The sequence below is a fragment of the Cibotium barometz genome, chromosome 53 (assembly GCF_041138505.1).
Source record: "Cibotium barometz isolate CiBa-2024 chromosome 53, ASM4113850v1, whole genome shotgun sequence".
In the NCBI taxonomy this organism is placed as follows: domain Eukaryota; kingdom Viridiplantae; phylum Streptophyta; class Polypodiopsida; order Cyatheales; family Cibotiaceae; genus Cibotium; species Cibotium barometz.
Genome location: NC_141098.1, coordinates 9,200,753 through 9,222,239, shown reverse-complemented (window position 1 = coordinate 9,222,239; position 21,487 = coordinate 9,200,753). Strand labels below are relative to the sequence as shown.

The 21,487-nt window shown below is 47.5% G+C and overlaps 1 protein-coding gene across 3 annotated transcripts in view; it reads right to left on the bottom strand.

Annotated features, from left to right (window-relative positions):
* Positions 1–3,842: 3,842 nt before the first annotated feature.
* Positions 3,843–21,487, bottom strand: part of LOC147608257 (uncharacterized) — a 52,065-nt gene continuing 34,420 nt past the window's right edge. For 2 of the 3 annotated variants that reach the window (XM_086788948.1, XM_086788950.1), the window contains 5 exons: positions 20,266–20,316; positions 6,052–6,110; positions 5,206–5,250; positions 4,311–4,385; positions 3,843–4,139 (listed from right to left, as the gene is read on the bottom strand). In XM_086788948.1, coding sequence (XP_086645074.1) covers positions 4,029–4,139; positions 4,311–4,385; positions 5,206–5,250; positions 6,052–6,110; positions 20,266–20,316 — 341 coding nt within the window. In that variant the 3' untranslated portion in view covers positions 3,843–4,028. The remainder of the gene's footprint in view (positions 4,140–4,310; positions 4,386–5,205; positions 5,251–6,051; positions 6,111–20,265; positions 20,317–21,487) is intronic. The other variant, XM_086788949.1, reaches the window with a different exon arrangement.

Genomic DNA, 21,487 nt, shown 5'->3' with positions numbered 1-21,487 from the left:
TGTAAAACATTTTATTGATCTCATTTATAAAGCTTTAAGCTTATTTGAAAGCTTTTAAAGCTTAGTCAAAAGCCTAAAAATATATATATATATATTTAAAAAAAATCTATGAAGCTTTTATGCTAATTAATAAGCTTATTAAAGCTTTTAGCTAATATAAGCTTTGTAATAACAAAGTTTTAAGCCTCAATAAGCAAATCGGGTCTAAAAAAAAATCCTCCCCCCCCTGAATTCGCAACGCTCGCCGCCGACGACAGGATGGAGAGAGATCGGATGGAGAGAGAAGCGCTGCCGCCCGGGTATAAAGGAGGGAGAGAGAGAGAGAGAGAGAGAGAGAGAGAGAGAGAGAGAGAGAGAAAGACTAATTGAAAATTATATATATATATATATATATATATGGCTTTTACTCATTTCTCACAGACTAGTGCGCTTTTTCTAATTGAGAGAAATTAAGAAAAATCCATCACCTCCCACCCTTGATTATAGAATTCAGACAGTCTTATTAGTTTAGCAATCATGCTATGACCCTCCATGCTCCTTTGCTTGCTCTTTCAATCCGTACAGACAGATTAAGAAGAGGATTAGTGAAGAGGAAGGTGATTTTATGGTTTTGGGAAACCCACTAATGGTTTTCTACCTAGTTTATCCTTTGGGCAATAGATTGATGGAGACTGATTACCCAATGGTTAAAAACAAGCTTTATTTCATCCATACATAAACAAAAATCCCTAAACGTGTTCTTCTTTAATTTAAATTCAAGAAAAAGTACCAAAATCACCTCTGTTTTTGTCTCTTTCACCTCTTTTGACCGCCTTCAAGAAAATTAAATTGCACCAAAGCTCTGATACCACTGAAACGGGACCATTTAATCTTCTTGAAGAGAATAATCAAAAACTCATAAAATATATCAAATATTAAAACAAGTACTTGAATTAAAGCATATAACAAAACATAAGGCAAGAGAGAAAAACATCACCATCAACACAAGACTGGGTGCAATCTTCCCCCCCCTTGTGCGTGGCCTTCCCCCACACAAGAGTATTTTTATTAGCTTTCTTGCAAAAATAGGCCATAGCCCCCAAAAATATACAAAGTGTGCTTTTAGAGAGCACGACACTCTTCCACAACAAAAATAGAGTGTCCTAAAAATTGGGGCTAGGGTAAAGCCTTTAGGCTTTAATAAATTCAACATTATAAATGTATTTTTCTCAATGTATCAAAATGGAAAAATCAACTACTAAGATTATAAACTACGCTTGTAAAAATAAATGTGATGCACATAAGAAACATTCTCCTCGACATTATTCATCAATCCTCGTAATCTTCTTCTCTTGAAAATATAAGCCCAATTAATAATTAAATTAATCCCACAAATATTAAACAGGCACAAACCATAACCAACTCATGACTACCAGGCGTATGTACCCCAGGAATCACCCTGCCGCACAAACCTAACTGAAATAATCATAGATGACCCCAAGCATACGTCATATACCGCACGTATTAATATTTATAGTGGTGTCACCCACGATATTAACCTAGCCGACATGACGCAAGAGTAACCTAGGCGTCCCCAAATTACTCAAGAGGGGAAAATAATATTCTTAAAGAGCACTTAAAATATATTCTCATAACAGAGATTGTCCCAAACAGCACCAAGTACGACCTGGAGATCCACACCTCGTATCATCACATGGGAAGCAGTTGAGTTGCCTGGGTGACAAAGACTGACCCTCCCCTCCATTATGAGAAGGCAGTGGAAGGGTAGGCTCTCAAACTATCGCACTGTAGGTGTCATGACCCTGTGAAAATGGGTGCAGCGTAAGTGTGAGCATGGTGGTCAGTGAGCAAGATAAAAGTTTAATTGTTCATACTTGGGTGCCCGGACAAATGGTAACATGTGTGGACATCCCCAAGTGTGAAGGGGGACCAAGGGATTTAATATTTTAATGTTTATAACCTTGGGTGGCCCCTAGGCATAAGTGGCCCCTAGGAAGGTTTTAATAAACTTAAATGGGCCCTAGGATATTTATGGAGAGAAGGGGCTACTCCACTTTTGGAAGTACACGCCTCTCTCTTTTTTCTCTCTCTTGCTTTTGGAAAGAGTAAGGCGGCAGGTTGCGTGGACTGCATGCGTGAGGAATTTTCTAAAAAGAAGGCGCATACAAGTCATGAGGCTGATTGCAGGCATGGGGGATTTTCTGAAAAAGAAACGCATATACAGGCTGCAGGCTGCGCCTCTCTTACTCTTGCTTTTGGAGAGACAGTAGGTGGGCAGCTCTGATATCTAGGCGTGGGAAAGGCAGCTACAGATAACCTGCGCTGCTGGTCATTGGAGGCTTCTTGGAAGGGCTGCAGGCGGGCTGTTTTGCTGAGGCTACAGTGGCAGTAAAATACTCTTCCATGCACGCTTTTAAGAGTTTGAAACAGGCTGATTGCTGGCTGTGCTACAGAACAGAGATTCAGGACTTTCTCTCTCTCTCTCTCTCTCTCTCTCTCTCCCTCTCCTTAGTTTTTGAAGTGCTGGTCGGCTACTGGCTGCAGAGCAAACAGGCACCTACAGGTTCACCTCTTTCTCTCTCTTTTGCTTTTGGCAAGAAGATGGTTGTTAGTTGGGAAGTGTGAATTATGAGAAGGGAACACAAGGCTGGACAGCAGGTTCTCTCACAAGTTTTCTCCTTCTTCTGGCCGCAAAACAAGAGGACAAGATAGTTCGGGGCTTTTCCTCAAGTCTTTTCTTCCTTGTGGAAACCGACATCAAGACTGTAAGTTTCTCTTTCTTTGTGAGCAAGTGGGACTCATACGAAGTCTCTCTTTTCACTGGCTCAAGACTGCTCTAGAGTGGTTCTCTCTAGCCCTTTCTGAGAGGAAGGGTTTGGCAGTTCAGAGGGTGAAAACAAGTTTGTGGGCTGTTTTGGATGAGTTTGTGGACTGGTTTTCATGGCTGAGTTTATGGCTATGTGCATGGTTCAATCAGATGCATATTCAAGGCCTCATGGATATACAGACTTAGTAGATTAGAGGTGATCACAGTGTGGTGTTCTTGGGACACAAGGCTGTGTAACCTCTATGCTAAGAGGTCCTGAGGGTTGGCAGATTGGACTTGCAGACATACGAGCCATGGATGGCCATGTTGTAATCATCTAAATCTTTCCATTGAAATTGAATAAAGAAATACCGAAAGGGGCGCCAAGCTTTGGGGCCAACAAGTGTCGTTCTCCTTTTTGTTTTAGAGCACTCTAGCTCCTGTTTATTCGATTAATTGTCTGGACTACAATTGGATTGGGTGACTGCTAGTCTACCGCACTTTGGTTTCTACCAGAGGCCGGTTTCAGTAGGATTGACACAATTCCCACTCCCGACCTATCAGCTGAGGCCTGGTCTCTATGCACATGTCAAAGATGGGAGATCATCAGCAGCATAGCTACATAGCACATATGGCAGGCCTGTTGGCAGCAACACCACTGAGGTGGCATCCCCCCCCCCCCCCCATGCCAAGTCCATCAGCGCTATTTGGACTGATATCATTCACAACCTCCGCAGCCAGTGGAGGAAGCTCCAGGGAGGTTCAGATCGCATGCGTAGCCGCCTGTTTGGCTTCAACCTCACCCCTGTTGTATGTGATAGTTCCCTCTGAGAGCAGCCAGCCGAGGAGGGACTACCCTCCCCCAAATTGTCTCCACCTCATTTGAGGGTTCTGAGCTTGTTCATGTAGCCTATGGCAGTTTGAACTTTGATTATAACTAATAGAAGGAGGACCAAAAAGCTGTTACATGTGATCCATGAGTAAACTGGATGTCAAGACAACATGAAAAAAGTAAAAGACTAACTGCCAAAGGAAGAGAGAGAAGAAAATTATATTAACATCTTCAAAAGACCCAAAGGATCTATGAGACCAAACAGTAGTACAATGTCCCCATGAGAAATACTGTCATGGAGAGAGGGAGATGCATCAAAAAATGGAGCAATATAGGCATGGACAGATATGGTATGTACAAAGCCCCTGTATAGCCAACCCAGTCAAAGCTTTAATAATTGAGCCAAACCTCTTGCGTGCGGTTCTCAAGATCAACAACAAAAGGTCCCTCTACAAAAGAGCCCATAGCTTTCAACAGATTGAAGTACCGCTCACCTCCATCCTACAGCATATACAAAATTCAGCTTCTGGACCTGACAAACATACCTAATCTGGAAAGAAGTCCCACCTAGCATTTGAAAAAACTGAGCTTTAAAGTCCTACCATACCATGAGGACAGCCTTAGGCAAACATGCAGACTGCATAACTCAATGGTAGTATCAAGAAAACGAACCTGAGGTTTCTTATACAGGAAGTCCCCCAAACTAAAGGGTACCATGTAATGTGGTAAATCTGTCCTTAACATCACCTGTTACAACAGATACGTATTTTGATTACAAAGATAATAAGGACTCATCATCATGTGCTAAACTCTCCTGAAGCACATGCTTCTTATGACCAACATTAATGTCCTCATACGATAAGGATGGCATGCACCAAGTGTCAAGGCTATGAAGCTTAGCTCAGAAGACCACTCAGGACATCATACCCAGAGACAATCCTCCTCCAAGACAAAGGACCGTCTTACAGCAGTACGTATCCCTTCACCTCACTTCTGTCATCTGACAGGGTCTTTAGAACAACTACTGTCTTTAAAATTAGGTAGTGGATCTCCCACAGCTACAATGGAGCCACATAGAGTTTACAAGTTATGTTGATGTTCTGTACCATGTCATAAATTCCTAGTTGGATTTTCTGCCGCCGTTTTTTTGGCTTTAAGAGAACCAAAATGGAAGAGATTTTTTCTCTTAAACTTGGCATCTTTGCCAAGATGTTCAAATTCTAATAGCCACTGGTCTCCGAGGGGCCAGCACACAGCAAAGTTACCTGTGTAGCTCCCACATGCTGTGCATGTCAATCAAGGCAGGCACTTGGTGAAGTTACTTAGCTATAGCTGAGTATCAGTAAGGCAATGGGCCTGGTTAGACAGTTGATCACCAACTAAGCATTTAACATGCATAGAAGAGACAACCCAGCAATGGAGACAGCCCCTCCATTTTGATCAACAAAGGGCTTGTGATCAGGTTTCAATTGACGTATTTTTCATTTTTTTTACCTAAGGATCTTTTTCTTGCCCAGACATTGAATATTTACAAAGTTTCATCACAGCCTCAGTTAAAAGAACTCACCAGGCGTTTACGAAGAAATACTTCACCATTGTCTGCCAGTAATCCCTGCATGGAATTATCCAACTTAAAAATTAATCTATAAGTACTACTGCTAAAGAGAACAGCCCCCCCCCCTCCCGCGCGCAAAAAATAATAATAATAAATAAATAAATAAAGGATTGATGTACATAGCAACACATAGGTCGTTCAGGGAAGACACAAACACATGAGGATTAGCACCAGCACAAGTGTGGGCCTGCAAGACAGCATTGGACACATGTTTGGGAACTCTGTGAGGGCATGTGGGGGCAGCCACTAAGCGCACGTGTGAGCATTCAGCAACAGGAATGTGGTTGGGGACCATAATAGTGTCTTCTGATTCAGACAGAACAGATTCTCCTGTAGCCATCTGAAGACTCAGGTGGCTGAAGAAACTAGGGCATCCAACCGTGATTGGTGGTGTGAGATTAGCCAAGCCAGTCACAGTGTGCTCCAGCACGTATACGTTGATTCAAGTGGATAAACCCTGATCATCAAGTACAAAATCCCTCCATGGTAAGCATTTGTGTGCTTGCTGATTGTTTTTCACTGAGCCTTGGAGTAGGCGAAAGTCCTCGTCTGATTCCAGCAAAGCATTGCAAAGCCCTTGTGGTGCAAGATACCCTAGCAGGCAAGCGGGTGGTGCAACCGACGAACAGCATTTGCATGTGATAAATTTAGCAAAGCATTCTCTTGCTAGTAATTAAGATCACCATTAGGGCCAACCCTGTTACATAATTGCACAAATATTTCTTGCCACTCCTAGTGCACAGGAAGTATAAAAGCTTGAAACAAAATATCTTTAAAAGACATGAGTTGGTTTATTACACTTAGAGCTCTCTTTCCTTTGACATGATTACGCTCTTCAACCAGCTTCTCCAAAGAACCTGACAGCAACAGTTTATATTCTGGTATCAAAACACATACCAATGTCTTCTTTCCCAAAGTGAAAAGATCTTCATAGATATACTACCATACTGGGTTACTACATTTCTCCAAAGGTTAATAGCAGATTCTCTCTCTCATCACAGAGGGGAGATGTTATGGCAGGTTTGCAGAATGGTATCACTGTATGACCACAGACAGTGTCACCATGTAGCATCACATGGATACTTTTTCTTCTATAGCCAGTTTCACACAGTTTTTTCTATTTTCGAGGAGGATGGTATCACTGTATGACCAATTGTACACCTTTTTGGTCTCATAGACCCTCTGTGTCATTTGAAGATGTCTCTCTCTCTCTCTCTCTCTCTCTCTCTCTCTCTCTATTTATAACGGGATGGCACAATGGCCCCTATCCAGCGGACTGACAAGCTTTCCATATAGTGGAAGGATCGAGCACGGTGGATTATATTATGGGACCCCCTGAGCTTGCTTCACTCATCTCCGAGTTCACCATCCCCACATGCCCTCTTGGAACCGACCACACCCATCTCTCCTTCTCCATTGCCTGTACACCACCCAGCACACCGCCACCCACCTCCCGCTGTACCAAAATCCACTTCACACACGAATGTGACCACATATATGCCAACAACATTGATCGCGGTTTGGTAGATATGGACCCATCAGTTCCCCTTGCCACCCTCACCTCCCAACTCCCCGACACCATAAATTCTGCAGCCATAGCCAGCTGTCATTACACCCCCCGCTCCAATGCTAAGCCTCGGACGGGTACCATACCCCAGAATGGTTGCTATGATGACAAGCGCCGCACCACACGTGCTCGTCTCAAGCGAGAGGTAGCGTCTAGTCAAATCCTCGGGCGTGATGCTCAAAGGATTAACCGCTCTCTCACTCACCTGCAAGAAACGAGCATATGTGATTTTGAGAGGTCCCTTCATGATCATTTTATTGAGAGATGCAAGCCATATAGATGTCTCCTTGCATATTTTGCCGCATATTCTGTAAAGTTTGCATTCCATCTTGAACTACTGCAACCCAAAGCTTTCCTGTATCAACTTCTCCCATCGAGCAAGCTTTACTCTGAGAGGTAGATGATTCGGTCCACATTTTGGACTATATATGTCGTGGTCTGACATAAATAACCTTTTTGGGGTTTGGGGTCTGCCAACCCTCCGCATCTATCACATTCTTATCCATATTTGCAACATTTTTCACAATATGTTCAGTTCTAGCAGGCATATGAGCTGGCTGCCCTGTTCTTGTTCTTATTGCATACCTGTGTAACCAACAGTCATTGTATTTGTTGATTTAGCTGGAGTAGGCTTTGCCTACCCTATTGATGTTTCCACATCCGAGCCGGAGGAATAGAATCAGCTGGAGGCCGCAATGTAAGAGTAGGACAATCAGAGACCAAATGTCCAAACTTATGACAAATGTAGCATGCTCATGCAAATACATCATCAACCTCCACTACGATGGATGGTGGGGTGGGTTTATCTATATCCCATAAGATACAAAATCTATTTCTGCTACCCAATATACATGGGGGACATATGACAGTGCCCAACATCCGAGCCAATCTTGGTAATGTTCGGCAGTACAGTCTGCACAGAAACTCTGTACTTCACAGTGGATCTGATTTTTCTCGAAATCATTATGCCATACATCAAACAGGTACCACACATCAGGGTTATCATGGTTCACAATTACTGATTCTTTGATTCTCCTGGGATCCAGTCACTCCGGAACCTTATCTCCACGATGGGAGTAGACCTGCATGTTGCTGCTGTGAATCCATATCGAAAACAGAGCAGGGAAAAAATTACTTACTCTCTCTCTCTCTCTCTCTCTCTCTCTCACGAGAGACCTTGAGGGCACGTACTCAATTCGAATAAGGAGAATTTCAACTATCCCTCAATGATGAGCTGAATACACTTAGAAAGCAAATGAAGACCCTCCAGGAACAAGAGGAGAAGAAGGCAAACGAGGCAACCACATGGGCCAAGATGATTAAGAAGACACAGAAACAAGTGGAAGAAGCGGGCAGCTGGATTGAGGTTGCCAAGAAGCAATGGGACCCACCATCATCAATGACACACTCGAAGAGGAGAAAAGAAGGAAGATTAGGGCATTGAATGTGAGAGTGGTGGGATGGAAGGAAGGAGCCTCACCGAAAGAGGACACCATAGCACTATGCAGAAAGCTGGAAATCCTTGATACCCCCTTCGTCGAGGCATGGAGGGTGGGCAAAGACACCACCAAGGAACGCGCACTCATCCTCAAGTTTGCAGGGTTGGAGGCGAGGCAAGCATTCCTTACCAAAAGGCGGGCACTAAAAGAAGAAAAGACTTGCCTCGAAGACAATCTCACACTAGCAGAGGTGGCACACAGGAGGGAGTGCATGCCACGCATCTTGGATGCACGGAAGGCAGGGAAATGGGCAGTGTACAGAGATGGGAGGGTGATCATCACTGAGTGACGTGCCCAATGACGGTGCGAGACCTATGAGACCAAGCTAGAGATTGTGGTTTGGAACTGCAATGGCGCCTTGAGGACAAATGCAGGTCTGTTCGGGAGACATTTAGAGGGAGAGACTTAGTCTTATACACAGACACATCAGTGCTAGGGGAGTCGGCTTCCAGAGGTGAGAGGATACAGATGGGAGTCTGTTCACCGCCCACACCCACGCATAGCAAGGGGTACCCGGGGGTCAAGAGGGGTGGCTTTACTATACAGGGAGGAGCTTCAGCATGTGATACAGGTGGTTGGGCGGGATGAGACTGCACGGTTTTTGTGGGTGAGGATCCAGACAGAGAGGGCCCGGGACATCTACCTTGCAGTGTGCTACTTTGCACCCTCCACTTCTAAATATGCCACCCATCATGGAGAGTCCCTGTACCTGCCCCTTTATGATGACATTATGAAGTTTTCCAGTCTAGGGGACATCCTCTTGGCTGGAGACTTCAATGCCCGCACCGCATGTACACAGGTACCCTTCTTTGAGACAGACGATCCCATGTACCAGGAGATTGACACGGTGGGTACGGATCTGGAGCGGACATCACAGGATACAGCAGCCCGCACAGACTATGGAGAGTATCTCTTAGCCTTCGGCGGGGCTCATAGGCTAGCCATTTATAATGGCCTGGCTAGATGGCCTAGATCCAACTCCTTCACCTCCTACCCCTTCGGACATGGAGCCAGTACAGTGGACTATCTAATGGGATCCCTCTCTCTGATCCCACTCATTCCGAAGTTTACCATCCCGCCTCGCCCAATCGGTGTTGCAACCGACCATTGCATACCTGGCCTTCTCCCTCACATGCCGATACACCACCCAACCACCTGCTTTGCCCCATCACCGCCCAAGATACCACTTCACTAGTGACTAGAGAGACCTCTTCCATCTATTCTGATCACATCTACCACATCCTCTCCGACCTCGACCCCCACATCCCACTTGATGAGCTCGCCACACACCTCTCAGCCACCCTCCATACATCCACTGCAGCCGCCTTCCCGCACTCTAGAGCCACCCCTACATCACCAGGAGGGACTGTCCCACAGAATAGCTAGTACGACAAGGAATGTCGTGATACCCGAGCCCGTCTACAACGGGAGGTGGCGCTATGTAATATGCGGAAGCTTCGGAGAAGGATCGGTACTTCAAAACTCAGAAAACAACACTCTTTTCGCGACGGAATTAACGCACAAACTGAAAGACGATGTGTAGAAAAATAGAGAGAGAAGGGGGAGATGGAGAAGGACACAGTATTGGGTCCCAATTACCCTCTGTAGGGCCCCCACCACGGATGGTGTATTTGCTTTTTTAGAATGATGTAAATCTGAAACAAATACAAAGTACTTGACCTTTTCTTGGCTGGAAAACCTGCCCTTGACCTTCAGTCCTTCACCCCTTAGCTTTAGCAAAACCCTTGGCTGTCCTGGCCCTTGAATGCTTGATGCTCTTGGTGAATTATGAGATGAGATGAATGAGATCTTGGCTGGGCTTTTATACCCCTCCCTTCATGCAGTCGGCTGGCTTCAGGACAGCCCACGACTGAGTATTTTAATAAAATACTCACACACTTTAAATAATGCTGTTTTCACACTATATTAGACCCTGTCCAGCCTGCGCATGCTTCTGGGCAGCACCCTGGCTGCTGGGCATGCTGCGCAGAGGTGTGGGACAGTTCCCTACACCTGGCCGCCTACTGTTTAGGGCTTTGGACCCAGACGACTGCCTGTCCAGCAGTAGTACATCTGGCCGACAGCCCCTCCCAGCCCTTGCCTTGGCTGGTGGGCAAGGCTTGGGCCCTCCTGGCCCCTTGGGGGTGGTTCTACACCTCCCCCATGCCCAGACTAAGTATGCAAGCTGCAAATCCTTGCACTGGGGTAGCCCTATGGGCTGGCCCCATCTCTACATGCAAACTACATGCCTACAGAGGCCTGGCATCCAGTTGCAAACCAGATACACAGCACATCTGACCTCATTCCAGAGGGAGACTCACAGCGCGGACTGGCACTGCTTCATGTGCAGGACAATGCACACCTGACCTTGGACTCATGTGCAGGACGATGCACACCTGACCTCGGACGACTGAGATGGATCCCTGGCTGACTCGTCCCGGACTGGGCTCACATGGGACCAGTTCACCATCCCAGGTCCTGCACCTACTGTACAGAATGTCTACGTGGCATCCAAGTGCGGGATGCACGTGACATCTCCTTCTGCTTAAGTTGACGGAAGCTGCATAGCCTCCAAATAATCCGTCAATAATGCCGAAAAATTCTTTGTCGAGCCATACCGCTTCATGAGTTCCTCGGTCCTGAAACTTCGTGAGAAACTGTCGTAGTCTTCGGCCTGAGCCATGCTTGAAACGGTGCAGAAGGATCTGTTCTGGAACCATTACTTCTGCTTCATCAATGATGTCTGGTTCCGCTTCGTCTTTGACCTCTGAAGGGGGTGGACCTGCATATGGCTTTAACCAACTGACATGAAATACATCGTGCATAGTCCAACTCGGAGGTAGCTTTAATTGCATAGACACCTCATTAATCTTTTTCCGGATGGGGAATGGTCCGAAGCTCCTGAAAGACAACTTTGGGCATCGCTTGCCCACCTGCTTTAATCTTTGCTTCATAATCCGAAGATATACCCAATCTCCTTCCGAAAACTTCATGTCCCTTCGGTCTTTATTGGCCTGTCGAGTGTAGGCCTCTTGCGCTTTAGCCAATCTGTCTTTAACGGACTCTAGGATCTCCTGGTAAGACTCCGTCACTCTGTTCGCCTCCGGTACTGAAGACGAAGTCCTGGTTAACAACGACTGGAAAGGCCTTCCAAACGCTGCCTCATATGGAGTCCTGCCAATAGCTGAAGAAAAAGAGTCATTCAGAACAGCTTGAACTAAAGGCAAAAACGATTCCCACTTACCTTGCTGATCGTGGACATAACACTTCAGCACATCAAAGGCCAACTGGTTGTATATCTCTGTCTGGCCATCTGTCTGTGGGTGGAATGCACTGGAAAAATTCAACTTAGTACCAAAATTATCAAACAATGCCCTCCAAAAATGACTGGTAAACTTGGCATCTCGGTCTGACACTATGGTCCTAGGAATCCCACCAATCGGGTACCAATGCCGAATAAATAGCTGGGCAACATCCTCGGCGGTCACATTGGCCCTGCAAGGAATAAGCATCACAAATTTGCTGAACCTGTCAACAATAGTCAAACACTGTGTATTACGCTTACTCGGACTGGGAGGCAGATTTGTGACAAAGTCCATCGAAATGTCTTGGAAAGGACCCTCAAGAATTGGCAAAGGCTGTAACAACCCTATCTTCTTTCCACGAGGAGCTTTCACCTTTTGACAAATGTCACAGCGTTGTACATAGGTAAACACATCACGCCTCATCTTTGGCCAATAGTATTGCCGTTCTAATTTCTCCAAAGTCGAATTCATGCCCCTATGACCACCTGTAATGGCGTCATGGGCATCATGGAGAAGAGCTGCCCGGAATGATTTCATGACACACAGTCGGCCTTTGTAATAAAGCCATCCATCGCGTATCAGAAAATGGCATGGTCCTGTGGCATCCAATGCCTGTTCCCACTGCGTACCGAATTCCTCGGAATCCGCGTACGTGTGCTTCATGTCTTCTAGTCCAGTACCAACAAGGTCCAGTCTAGTGGTCTGAATCGCAGATACTTGTCCCTTCCTGCTCAAAGCATCGGCCACTGGATTGGCCTTTCCTGGAAGGTACTCAATCATACCACCGAACTGCTGGAATATCTGACTCCAGCGGTGTTGTCGATCACTCCACTGTGCACTTGGCATCGTCTGAATCCAGCGCAATGCCTGATGGTCAGTGCGAACCTCGAAGTCACGGCCATACAGGAAATGTTTCCAATGTTTCAAGGCCTGAATGACTGCTAGGAGTTCACGATCGTAGACTGAGTAATTCTTTTCGGCAGGCAGTAACTTACGAGACATGTAAGCTACTGGATGACCATTCTGTTGCAATACACCTCCAATTGCGATGTTACTCGCATCGGTGATCACCTGAAATGGTTCGTCCCACGAGGCAAGGGCTAGACAAGGTGCTTCTGACAAAGCCACCTTGAGGTTCTGGAATGCCTCCAACGCTCGTGGAGTCATTCGAATCTTTTGCCTCCTTGTTTTTACTCCCTTGAGCAGATCGGTGAGGTCTGCCGAGAGATCAGAAAACTTATCAATGTGGGTGGAATATGCCTGGCATATACCCACAAATGATCTAATGTCATAAGCAGTCTGAGGTACTTCCCAGTTAACAATCTCGGCCACTTTAGCCGGATCAAGTCGAATGCCTTCGGCACTGATTATATATCCCAAGTAATGTACCTGGAACAGATAAAATTCTGACTTCTTTTCATTGACATACAGCTCGTTGCTTTCTAGCAACTTAAGGACTTTCTCCACATCAATGTCATGCTGCTCAACTGTAGCTGAAAATATGAGTATGTCGTCCAGAAATATGAACACACACACTCCGATCAACTCCCGGAAAATACGCATCATCATGCGGTTAAAGGTAGCTGGGGCGTTCGTCAAACCAAATGGCATGACCACAAATTCATAGTGGGCCCGTTCTGTACGGAAAGCTGTCTTGGGGATGTCCCCCTCAACAATCCGAACCTGGTGGTACCCACTCTTTAAATCCAATTTAGAGAACACCTTAGCTCCATTCAGCCTCTCAAGAATATAGTCAATTCGAGGCATCGGGAATCTGCTCTTGATAGTCAGCTTGTTGAGTGCACGATAATCGACACACAACCGAGAAGACCCATCTTTCTTCTTGACAAATAAGATCGGTGCTGCAAATGGCGACACGCTGGGGCGGATGAAGCCAGCTTGCAACAATTCTTGGAGTTGGCGGTCCAACTCCGATTCCATTGCCTTCGAAAGGCGATACGGAAACTTGCTCGGGGGTTCCGAGCCGGGGAGGAGGTCAATCTTGTGATCCTCCGGTCTGGACGGGGGAAGCTGGGGAGGGAGACTGTCCCGAAGAAAAATCTTCTGGAACTTTTCATGGAGAACCGAGTACTTCTCGGAAGCACTGGCCACCGTCTGGGCTGTCTGGATGTAAATCATCGCAGACTGTGCGCCTTTCCTGACTGCTCGCTTAGCCTGCAAGTGGCTTATGAGCGGAAAGTTTGGAATACCTGGCTCACACTTAATGGTCACCGGGGTGTTTGACACATTCCGATCAATCTGGAACGTGTGCTTGTCCCACTTGACATCAGGAAGGAACTTGTGAAACCACTGGATACCCAAAATTATGTCTGCTCCTACAAGAGGGGCAACCATAAAGTCACGCACAAACTCTATGCCCTGAATCACTAATTTAGCACCTAGAGCTTCATACTTGACGCTCGTAGTCATACCTGTGCTAAAACCCTCAACTTGTTTGTCCACCGGAGTTAGCTCGAAACGGGCACGCCTAGCGGCCTCTTCCGTGATCACATCCTCCGTGCTGCCGCTGTCAAACAAGACAACGACTCTCTGGCCACCTATGTAGCCAAAGGACTTGAGCAATTCGTTGCGCTCATACTCCTGGTCATGGACGCCCTTCTGCTTATCTTCGAGCTCCCGGCTAATAATTGCTCCAACTGAAGCACCGAGGGTGGAAGAACTAGGGATAGCCACTGGGGTCTGTGTGGGAGCTGTGCTCACCACGGAAGCTGTGGAGGCGGCGGCGGCCTTTGGAGGCTTCTTCAGACAATCCCGAGAAGTATGTCCTTTTGTGTGACAAAAGTAACATCTACCCTCCTTCTTGTACTGAGCAAGCTCCTCAGCACTCAACTTGCCACCTGTCTTGCCTGCCTCCGCTTTCTGGTCTGGAGTAAGCTTAGACGCATTGTTCGAGTTCTTGGAGCCAGAGGCTCCCGGGCTCTGTCCTGGGGAAGACCCCGTCTGGTTCTGGCTTTTGCCCCCCGAGGCGTTAGCCTTGGGAGAAGCCGGCTGGGAAGTCTTGGGCTTGCCACCATTGTGTTTCATTTCTGCACTCTGCGCAAGCGAGAGTGCATCCTCAAAGGTGGCTGGTCTAAACATACGCACCTCCCATTGGATGTGCGTGTCCAGGCCATACAAAAACTGCCCTTTCTTGTCCGCATCAGATAAGCCTAATTGTAGACACAAGGTCGAAATTCTATTGGCAAACTGAAGGACTGGTTGCGCATTCTGACGCGCACCCCTGAACTCGTCTTCGAGTCGCTCAAGGTAGTGGGGCGGTAAAAACCGCTGCTTAAGGTCACGGACGAACTCGTCCCACCCATAAGCTGCCATACCTGATCTGGTGTGGGCATGAGCCCACTGAGTCCACCAAGGAATGGCCTCACCTTCCAAATACCAACTGGCTAAGATCACTTTGTCAATATCTGATTTGCTAACTGCGGCAAAGTAAGCTTCAAATTGATGTAACCATGAATACAGAGTAGTGGGATCGAGTTTACCATTATACTTACTGAAGTTCATTTTCTCGGGAAAATGATTCGAGGGCGCCGCCGGTGTCAATCTGGCGTCCAAGGCTCGGAGGTAACGCTCGTGTTCCACTCGTCGCATGGCTTCGTCTTCTCGTTGTCGAATCTCCAATGCGCGCAACTGCATCTCAAGCAAGGAGCTTGGCTGCGGCTGTGACCCCTCGAGAGGGTCCCTGTGACGAGGATCTGGTATCTGAGGTACGGAAGGAGAGGGAGGAGGAGATGGAAAACACGACGCTGGAGAGCGAGAACGCTCCTCCAGAGCCAAAATCCGCGCCTTCTGCTCATCCAACTTGGTTGTCCGGTCTGCGATTGCTCGCATCATCTGTTGGAACATGTCTTGTACACTCAAGCCGGGTGCCCTAGCTGGGCTGCCTGGTGCACTCTGGTCCCATGGTTCTGGTTCTCTCTCGTCGCCGAAGTTCGCCATAGCGGGAAAATGCAGTTCCTTTCCGGAACGCAATCTGACCATCCACTATCTGTGTGGGAGACTTCCGGAGGCTTCCGGAGGCTAAAAACCAACCGTCCTTCGAGGGACAGGAGTCACTCCGAAAGGGGTAGTCCACCGGCGTCAAAACCAACGACACGAGCGAAAAAATTTTCTGGTTTTCTTTGCTGAATCTTCGTCCTTGAAGTGAGCTCTGATACCACTGTAATATGCGGAAGCTTCGGAGAAGGATCGGTACTTCAAAACTCAGAAAACAGCACTCTTTTCGCGACGGAATTAACGCACAAACTGAAAGACGATGTGCAGAAAAATAGAGAGAGAAGGGGGAGATGGAGAAGGACACAGTATTGGGTCCCAATTACCCTCTGTAGGGCCCCCACCACGGATGGTGTATTTGCTTTATTAGAATGATGTAAATCTGAAACAAATACAAAGTACTTGACCTTTTCTTGGCTGGAAAACCTGCCCTTGACCTTCAGTCCTTCACCCCTTAGCTTTAGCAAAACCCTTGGCTGTCCTGGCCCTTGAATGCTTGATGCTCTTGGTGAATTATGAGATGAGATGAATGAGATCTTGGCTGGGCTTTTATACCCCTCCCTTCATGCAGTCGGCTGGCTTCAGGACAGCCCACGACTGAGTATTTTAATAAAATACTCACACACTTTAAATAATGCTGTTTTCACACTATATTAGACCCTGTCCAGCCTGCGCATGCTTCTGGGCAGCACCCTGGCTGCTGGGCATGCTGCGCAGAGGTGTGGGACAGTTCGCTACACCTGGCCGCCTGCTGTTTAGGGCTTTGGACCCAGACGACTGCCTGTCCAGCAGTAGTACATCTGGCCGACAGCCCCTCCCAGCCCTTGCCTTGGCTGGTGGGCAAGGCTTGGGCCCTCCTGGCCCCTTGGGGGTGGTTCTACACCTCCCCCATGCCCAGACTAAGTATGCAAGCTGCAAATCCTTGCACTGGGGTAGCCCTATGGGCTGGCCCCATCTCTACACGCAAACTACATGCCTACAGAGGCCTGGCATCCAGTTGCAAACCAGATACACAGCACATCTGACATCATTCCAGAGGGAGACTCACAGCGCGGACTGGCACTGCTTCATGTGCAGGACAATGCACACCTGACCTTGGACTCATGTGCAGGACGATGCACACCTGACCTCGGACGACTGAGATGGATCCCTGGCTGACTCGTCCCGGACTGGGCTCACATGGGACCAGTTCACCATCCCAGGTCCTGCACCTACTGTACAGAATGTCTACGTGGCATCCAAGTGCGGGATGCACGTGACACGCTAGGATCCACCACTCACCAGCAGACGCAAATGATCTTTCGACGTCTCACACGGAGAAAGAACAGAGCCTACCTAACTAGGCTTGAGCAGGAGCTATACCAGCTATTCCTTGGGAGGGACTGTAAGGAGGCCTGGAGGGTCCTCCAGGATCATCGCCTGCCTGCCAACTCCGATTACTTCACTCGGCACCTGGCACACCTATGCCACCTCTCTCTACCATGCCCCCAAGTAGCCACCTCTTCCCCATCCACCCGAACCTCGTCCCCCAGACTCTTCCTTCTTTCACCTGAGCATGGTGAGAGATGCTATTGACAGGATGCAAACTGGGAGAGCACAGGATCATGATGGACTCCTCACCGAGCATTTCTCTCATGCTAGGGACACGCTAGCCCCTTTACTCGTTCACATGTTTAACAGGGCTCTATGTGAGGGCTTCCCCGCCGGCTGGTCATCGAATACTATTGTACCTATCTTGAAAGCAAGTGACCCCATGGACCCCCAGCAACTACAGGACTATCATGATTGGTCACACCTTGGCCAAGATTTATGGTTCAATTTTGGAGCATGAGCTTAGTAGATGGTCCAAGGAATAGAGACTCAGAGCACCGGGGCAGGCAGGCTTCAGGAGAGGGCACTCCACAGTAGATCATATCTTTACACTACGGGGGATAATTGAGGAGTGGAGAGCTCACGGGCATCGGATATATTGCTGCTTTGTAGATTTATGCAAAGCTTTTGATACCATCCCACGGGCCAGACTGATGAGGACACTGCAGGATATGGGAGTGCCAGCAGAGATGCTTTGGGGGATCATTACACTCTATGAGGTAGTCACAGGCAGAGTACGGGCTCCAAGAGGTGACTCAGAGATCATACACAGCACTATCGGGGTGAAGCAGGGCTGCCCCTTGTCTCCTACTCTATTTGGTCTATACATTAACAAGATCTCGGATTACATAGATAGACAGGGAGGACCAGGAGCACATTTAGCAGGAGTCTTGATACCAATCCTCTTGTATGCAGATGATATTGTTCTTATTTCTGATTCACCAGAGGGGCTGCAGAGGCATTTGGATGCATTACGGGCCTTTTGCGAGGACCACGACCTCGCTGTGAACCTTAGAAAGACCAAGGTCGTGATCTTTAACACCTCCTCACAGTGGATAAGTAGATCTGCAGTACAATTTACATACAATGGAGAGCCTGTGGCTGTGGAGTATGTTACCTCATATGTATACCTTGGGATCACTTTTGCTGGACCTCGGTTCTCGATGCGGAAGGCGGCCGAAGCTAGATTGATGAGGGGATATGCAACCCTTGGCTTACTAGAGAGGCAATGCTCACAGATACAGTTTCAGGAGCCGAGGACGAAGCTTTGGCTATTTGATACTCTAGTTACACTTGCACTAGTGTATGGTACCCCCATCTGGGTCCCAGCTTATACCACAAGAGGAGACAGAGGAGAGAGCCGGCCGAGACAGATACAGAGGAGGTATATGATGGGTGGAAGCCGATGGAGAGGCCCCTAGTGGTGATGATCTCGCGCATGATTAGGAGTAAGCATCAGTGCCACATGAGATTGTGCGGGCAGAGATGGGGGTTGCACTGATAGTGAGACGCTCTATTCCAAACATTGACATACTGGCACAGGCTATGGGAGCTTCCACTAGATAGATACCCCCGGCTAGCCCTGGAGTCCTCGAGACAGCTGACACTTGAGGGAGATACAGAGTGCTGGTATGCACAAGTAGGCACTTGGTTTGGCATGCACAGTATGCAGATGGAGGCACTCCCCCCCGTTCCAGTACAGCATAGAGGCCCGGTCATTTGCTCTCAGCCGCACAGAGCGGAACAGGGTTATTAGGAAGGACATTGTTAGATTGGATACTCAGAGGACATGGAGTTCACCTAGTTGTCTACTGGGGATGAAGATGGCCTTCTACAGAGATCACCTCCTATGCCTGACAAAGGATGGTTTCATCATCCGCCCACGCTACATGGACACACACCTATCTTTTGGGGTGAGATGTGCGATTGGCCAGATCCGCACCTCGTCCCACCAACTAAGAGTGGAGACTGCTAGATATGGGCCCAGACGGCCGCACCAGAGGATAGGATATGCCAGCTTTGTCACATAGAGCCCGAGACAGAGGATCATTACATATGCCGATGCCCTGTATACTATGAGATTCGGAGAGGGGGGGGGGTGTGGTTCCACTGCCTCTTCCGAGCTGGGTTTGGACCACTTTCCAGGATCATGGACAAAGAGCTCTCACCGACTTCCTCCATACCAGCACTCCCAAGGCCGATCCACCCATCATACCCGGACCACAGGCTAGTGCAGGAGCTCAGCTGAGAGGTGTGACACTCAACAGAGCCATTGAGTTATGCAGAGCTCGACGCCCCAGACCCCATGGCCCTCGCTCACAGCCACGCCACCACAGGAGCATCTGGGCCATCATCTCCCATCATCGTAGGACCTTCTCGCGCTAGCTCAGTTTTACCACCTTGAGCACCATGTCAAAACGGCCCATGAGGGATGTATTAGGGTGATATGAGAGCTCTCTCCTCATGTACCTAGATCAGATTTTATAGTTCTAGATTTTTTTCATCTTTCTTTATTACTATTTTGTACCCAGGATGATGTACCTCATGGATATGATGTAACCTTTTGGTCTCATAGGTCATTTTGGCCTTTTCACACACACACACACACACACACACAAGCCTTGGAGGCTGAGTAGAACAAAGGCAGCTAGGAACAAGAAACAGGCAACAGCCAGCAGGCAGGAAGGGAACAAAGGAACAGGCGACAGCCAGCAGGCAGGAAGGGAACAAAGGAAAAGGCGACAGCCAGCAGAAAATGCAGGAACAGGTGACGTCAGCAAGAAGAGGCGACAGCTCACTGCAGAAACAGGCGACAGCCTTCCGCAAGAAGAGGTGACGGCCCTATCACAAGCAGGAACAGGCGACGTGCATCAACAGTCCTTACTCCAGGACAAATACTTCAAAAGAAATCTGCATGTCCGCCAACAGGCACGTAGCCCAGAGGTGAGGGCTTGTGACTCGGAGAGGAAAGGTCCTGAGTTCAAATCCCCACAGGGGCCCATTGGTATTGTGTGGCCACAAGTTGTGGCCCTTTCGGGCAGGAAGACCAAGCCGCCTCCGGGTGGATACCAAAACCTTGCAACTTCAGAAGAATCTCCTTAATGGGAAAAAAAAATTCTGCATGTACGCTACTACTGCAATGTAATAAGTAACCAGTAATGGATTCAATCACTCAAATGCAACTTCAAGAGTTACGTTAGGCATGCCTTTTTCCAAAGAGAGTATGAACTTGCAGGTTGGAGTTGTAGGAACATAATACCGTAGAGTTTGATGAGTTTGACAGCAGTTTTTTCTCCAATTCCTGCTACACCTACAGCACAGGAGAAGAGAGCGTTCTAGTAAGGGAAAGCACACGTGTCTGTTTTTCAAAAAAGAAACAGAAAAAAAAACGCCCTGCTTTTTTTATTCTCTACAAAAATTTCACTCATAATATCCCATTCAACTTGATTATCTTTTCCATGCTTGCTCATTAGTCATGGCGATGCATATGAGGTATGATGCATGTGAAATTTAGGCCTTACCTGATCAGTCCATGCTGAGTGCCTGCACTGACCTAGGTAAAATGCACGCACCCACTCTGGGCCTCGTGCCCATGCATGTTCTCCACTCTCAGGGAATCTCTCAATTGCTGCTGCTCAGCTTATCCAACCCTTATCTAAGCAAACTAACCTTTGTCTACACAATATTCTGAAAAAAAATACTGCAAAAACTCTTCACTGAAGTTTGGCTCCAGATGGGCTAGCCGTCTTTCATATCACATACATATGTATGTACAGACACGACTGTAGATTTCTTATGCTATCACTCCTACACAATGTTTCGGAGAGCATTCAGAGGTCCTATACTGAAGTTATGTTCAACTTGATTTGGCATCCAAGATGCCTGTTGTGAAGCTAAGTGCTCCTCACGAGTTACAACAGCTTGGTACATTACCTCTTGCTTTTGCTGCTCTCAGTCAAGTGTGGATCCGAAACTAACTTTGGTCAGGGATGTAAATCCACTGCTTGTTTTGCTTACTGTCATACTCCCAAAGCATAGAGGGTTGGGGATTATTGATGCAGATATGAAGAGCAAGGTGCTTTTATCAAAACTAACCACGTGCAATCTTCTTCAAGGGACTCAGCCCTGAAGAATCTCTTCATTTATCAGCTATTGCAACGCACATCCAGCATGCATATGAAGTGATTTTCACAAAGGCAAATATGAGGATGCCCTCTCCCGTTTATTAGCCTCTGCTATCAAAACATGGCATACACTTAGGTCTGGTCTGAGACAATTGCTTCCAGCCACTCAAAAGGTGATATTGACTAAATGTCAAATAATTCCATGCATGGTGAGTATTTTCACTCCTTTGAGTGGCTATACCCAGTGGTCCAGGTGAGACAGAAGCCCAGCCTTCCCCTTTCGGGCATGAACCCCCCCTTGCAGAGTATAATTGCTTTAATTATGAACTATGCATACTGGGAGCTTGATAGCTTGGC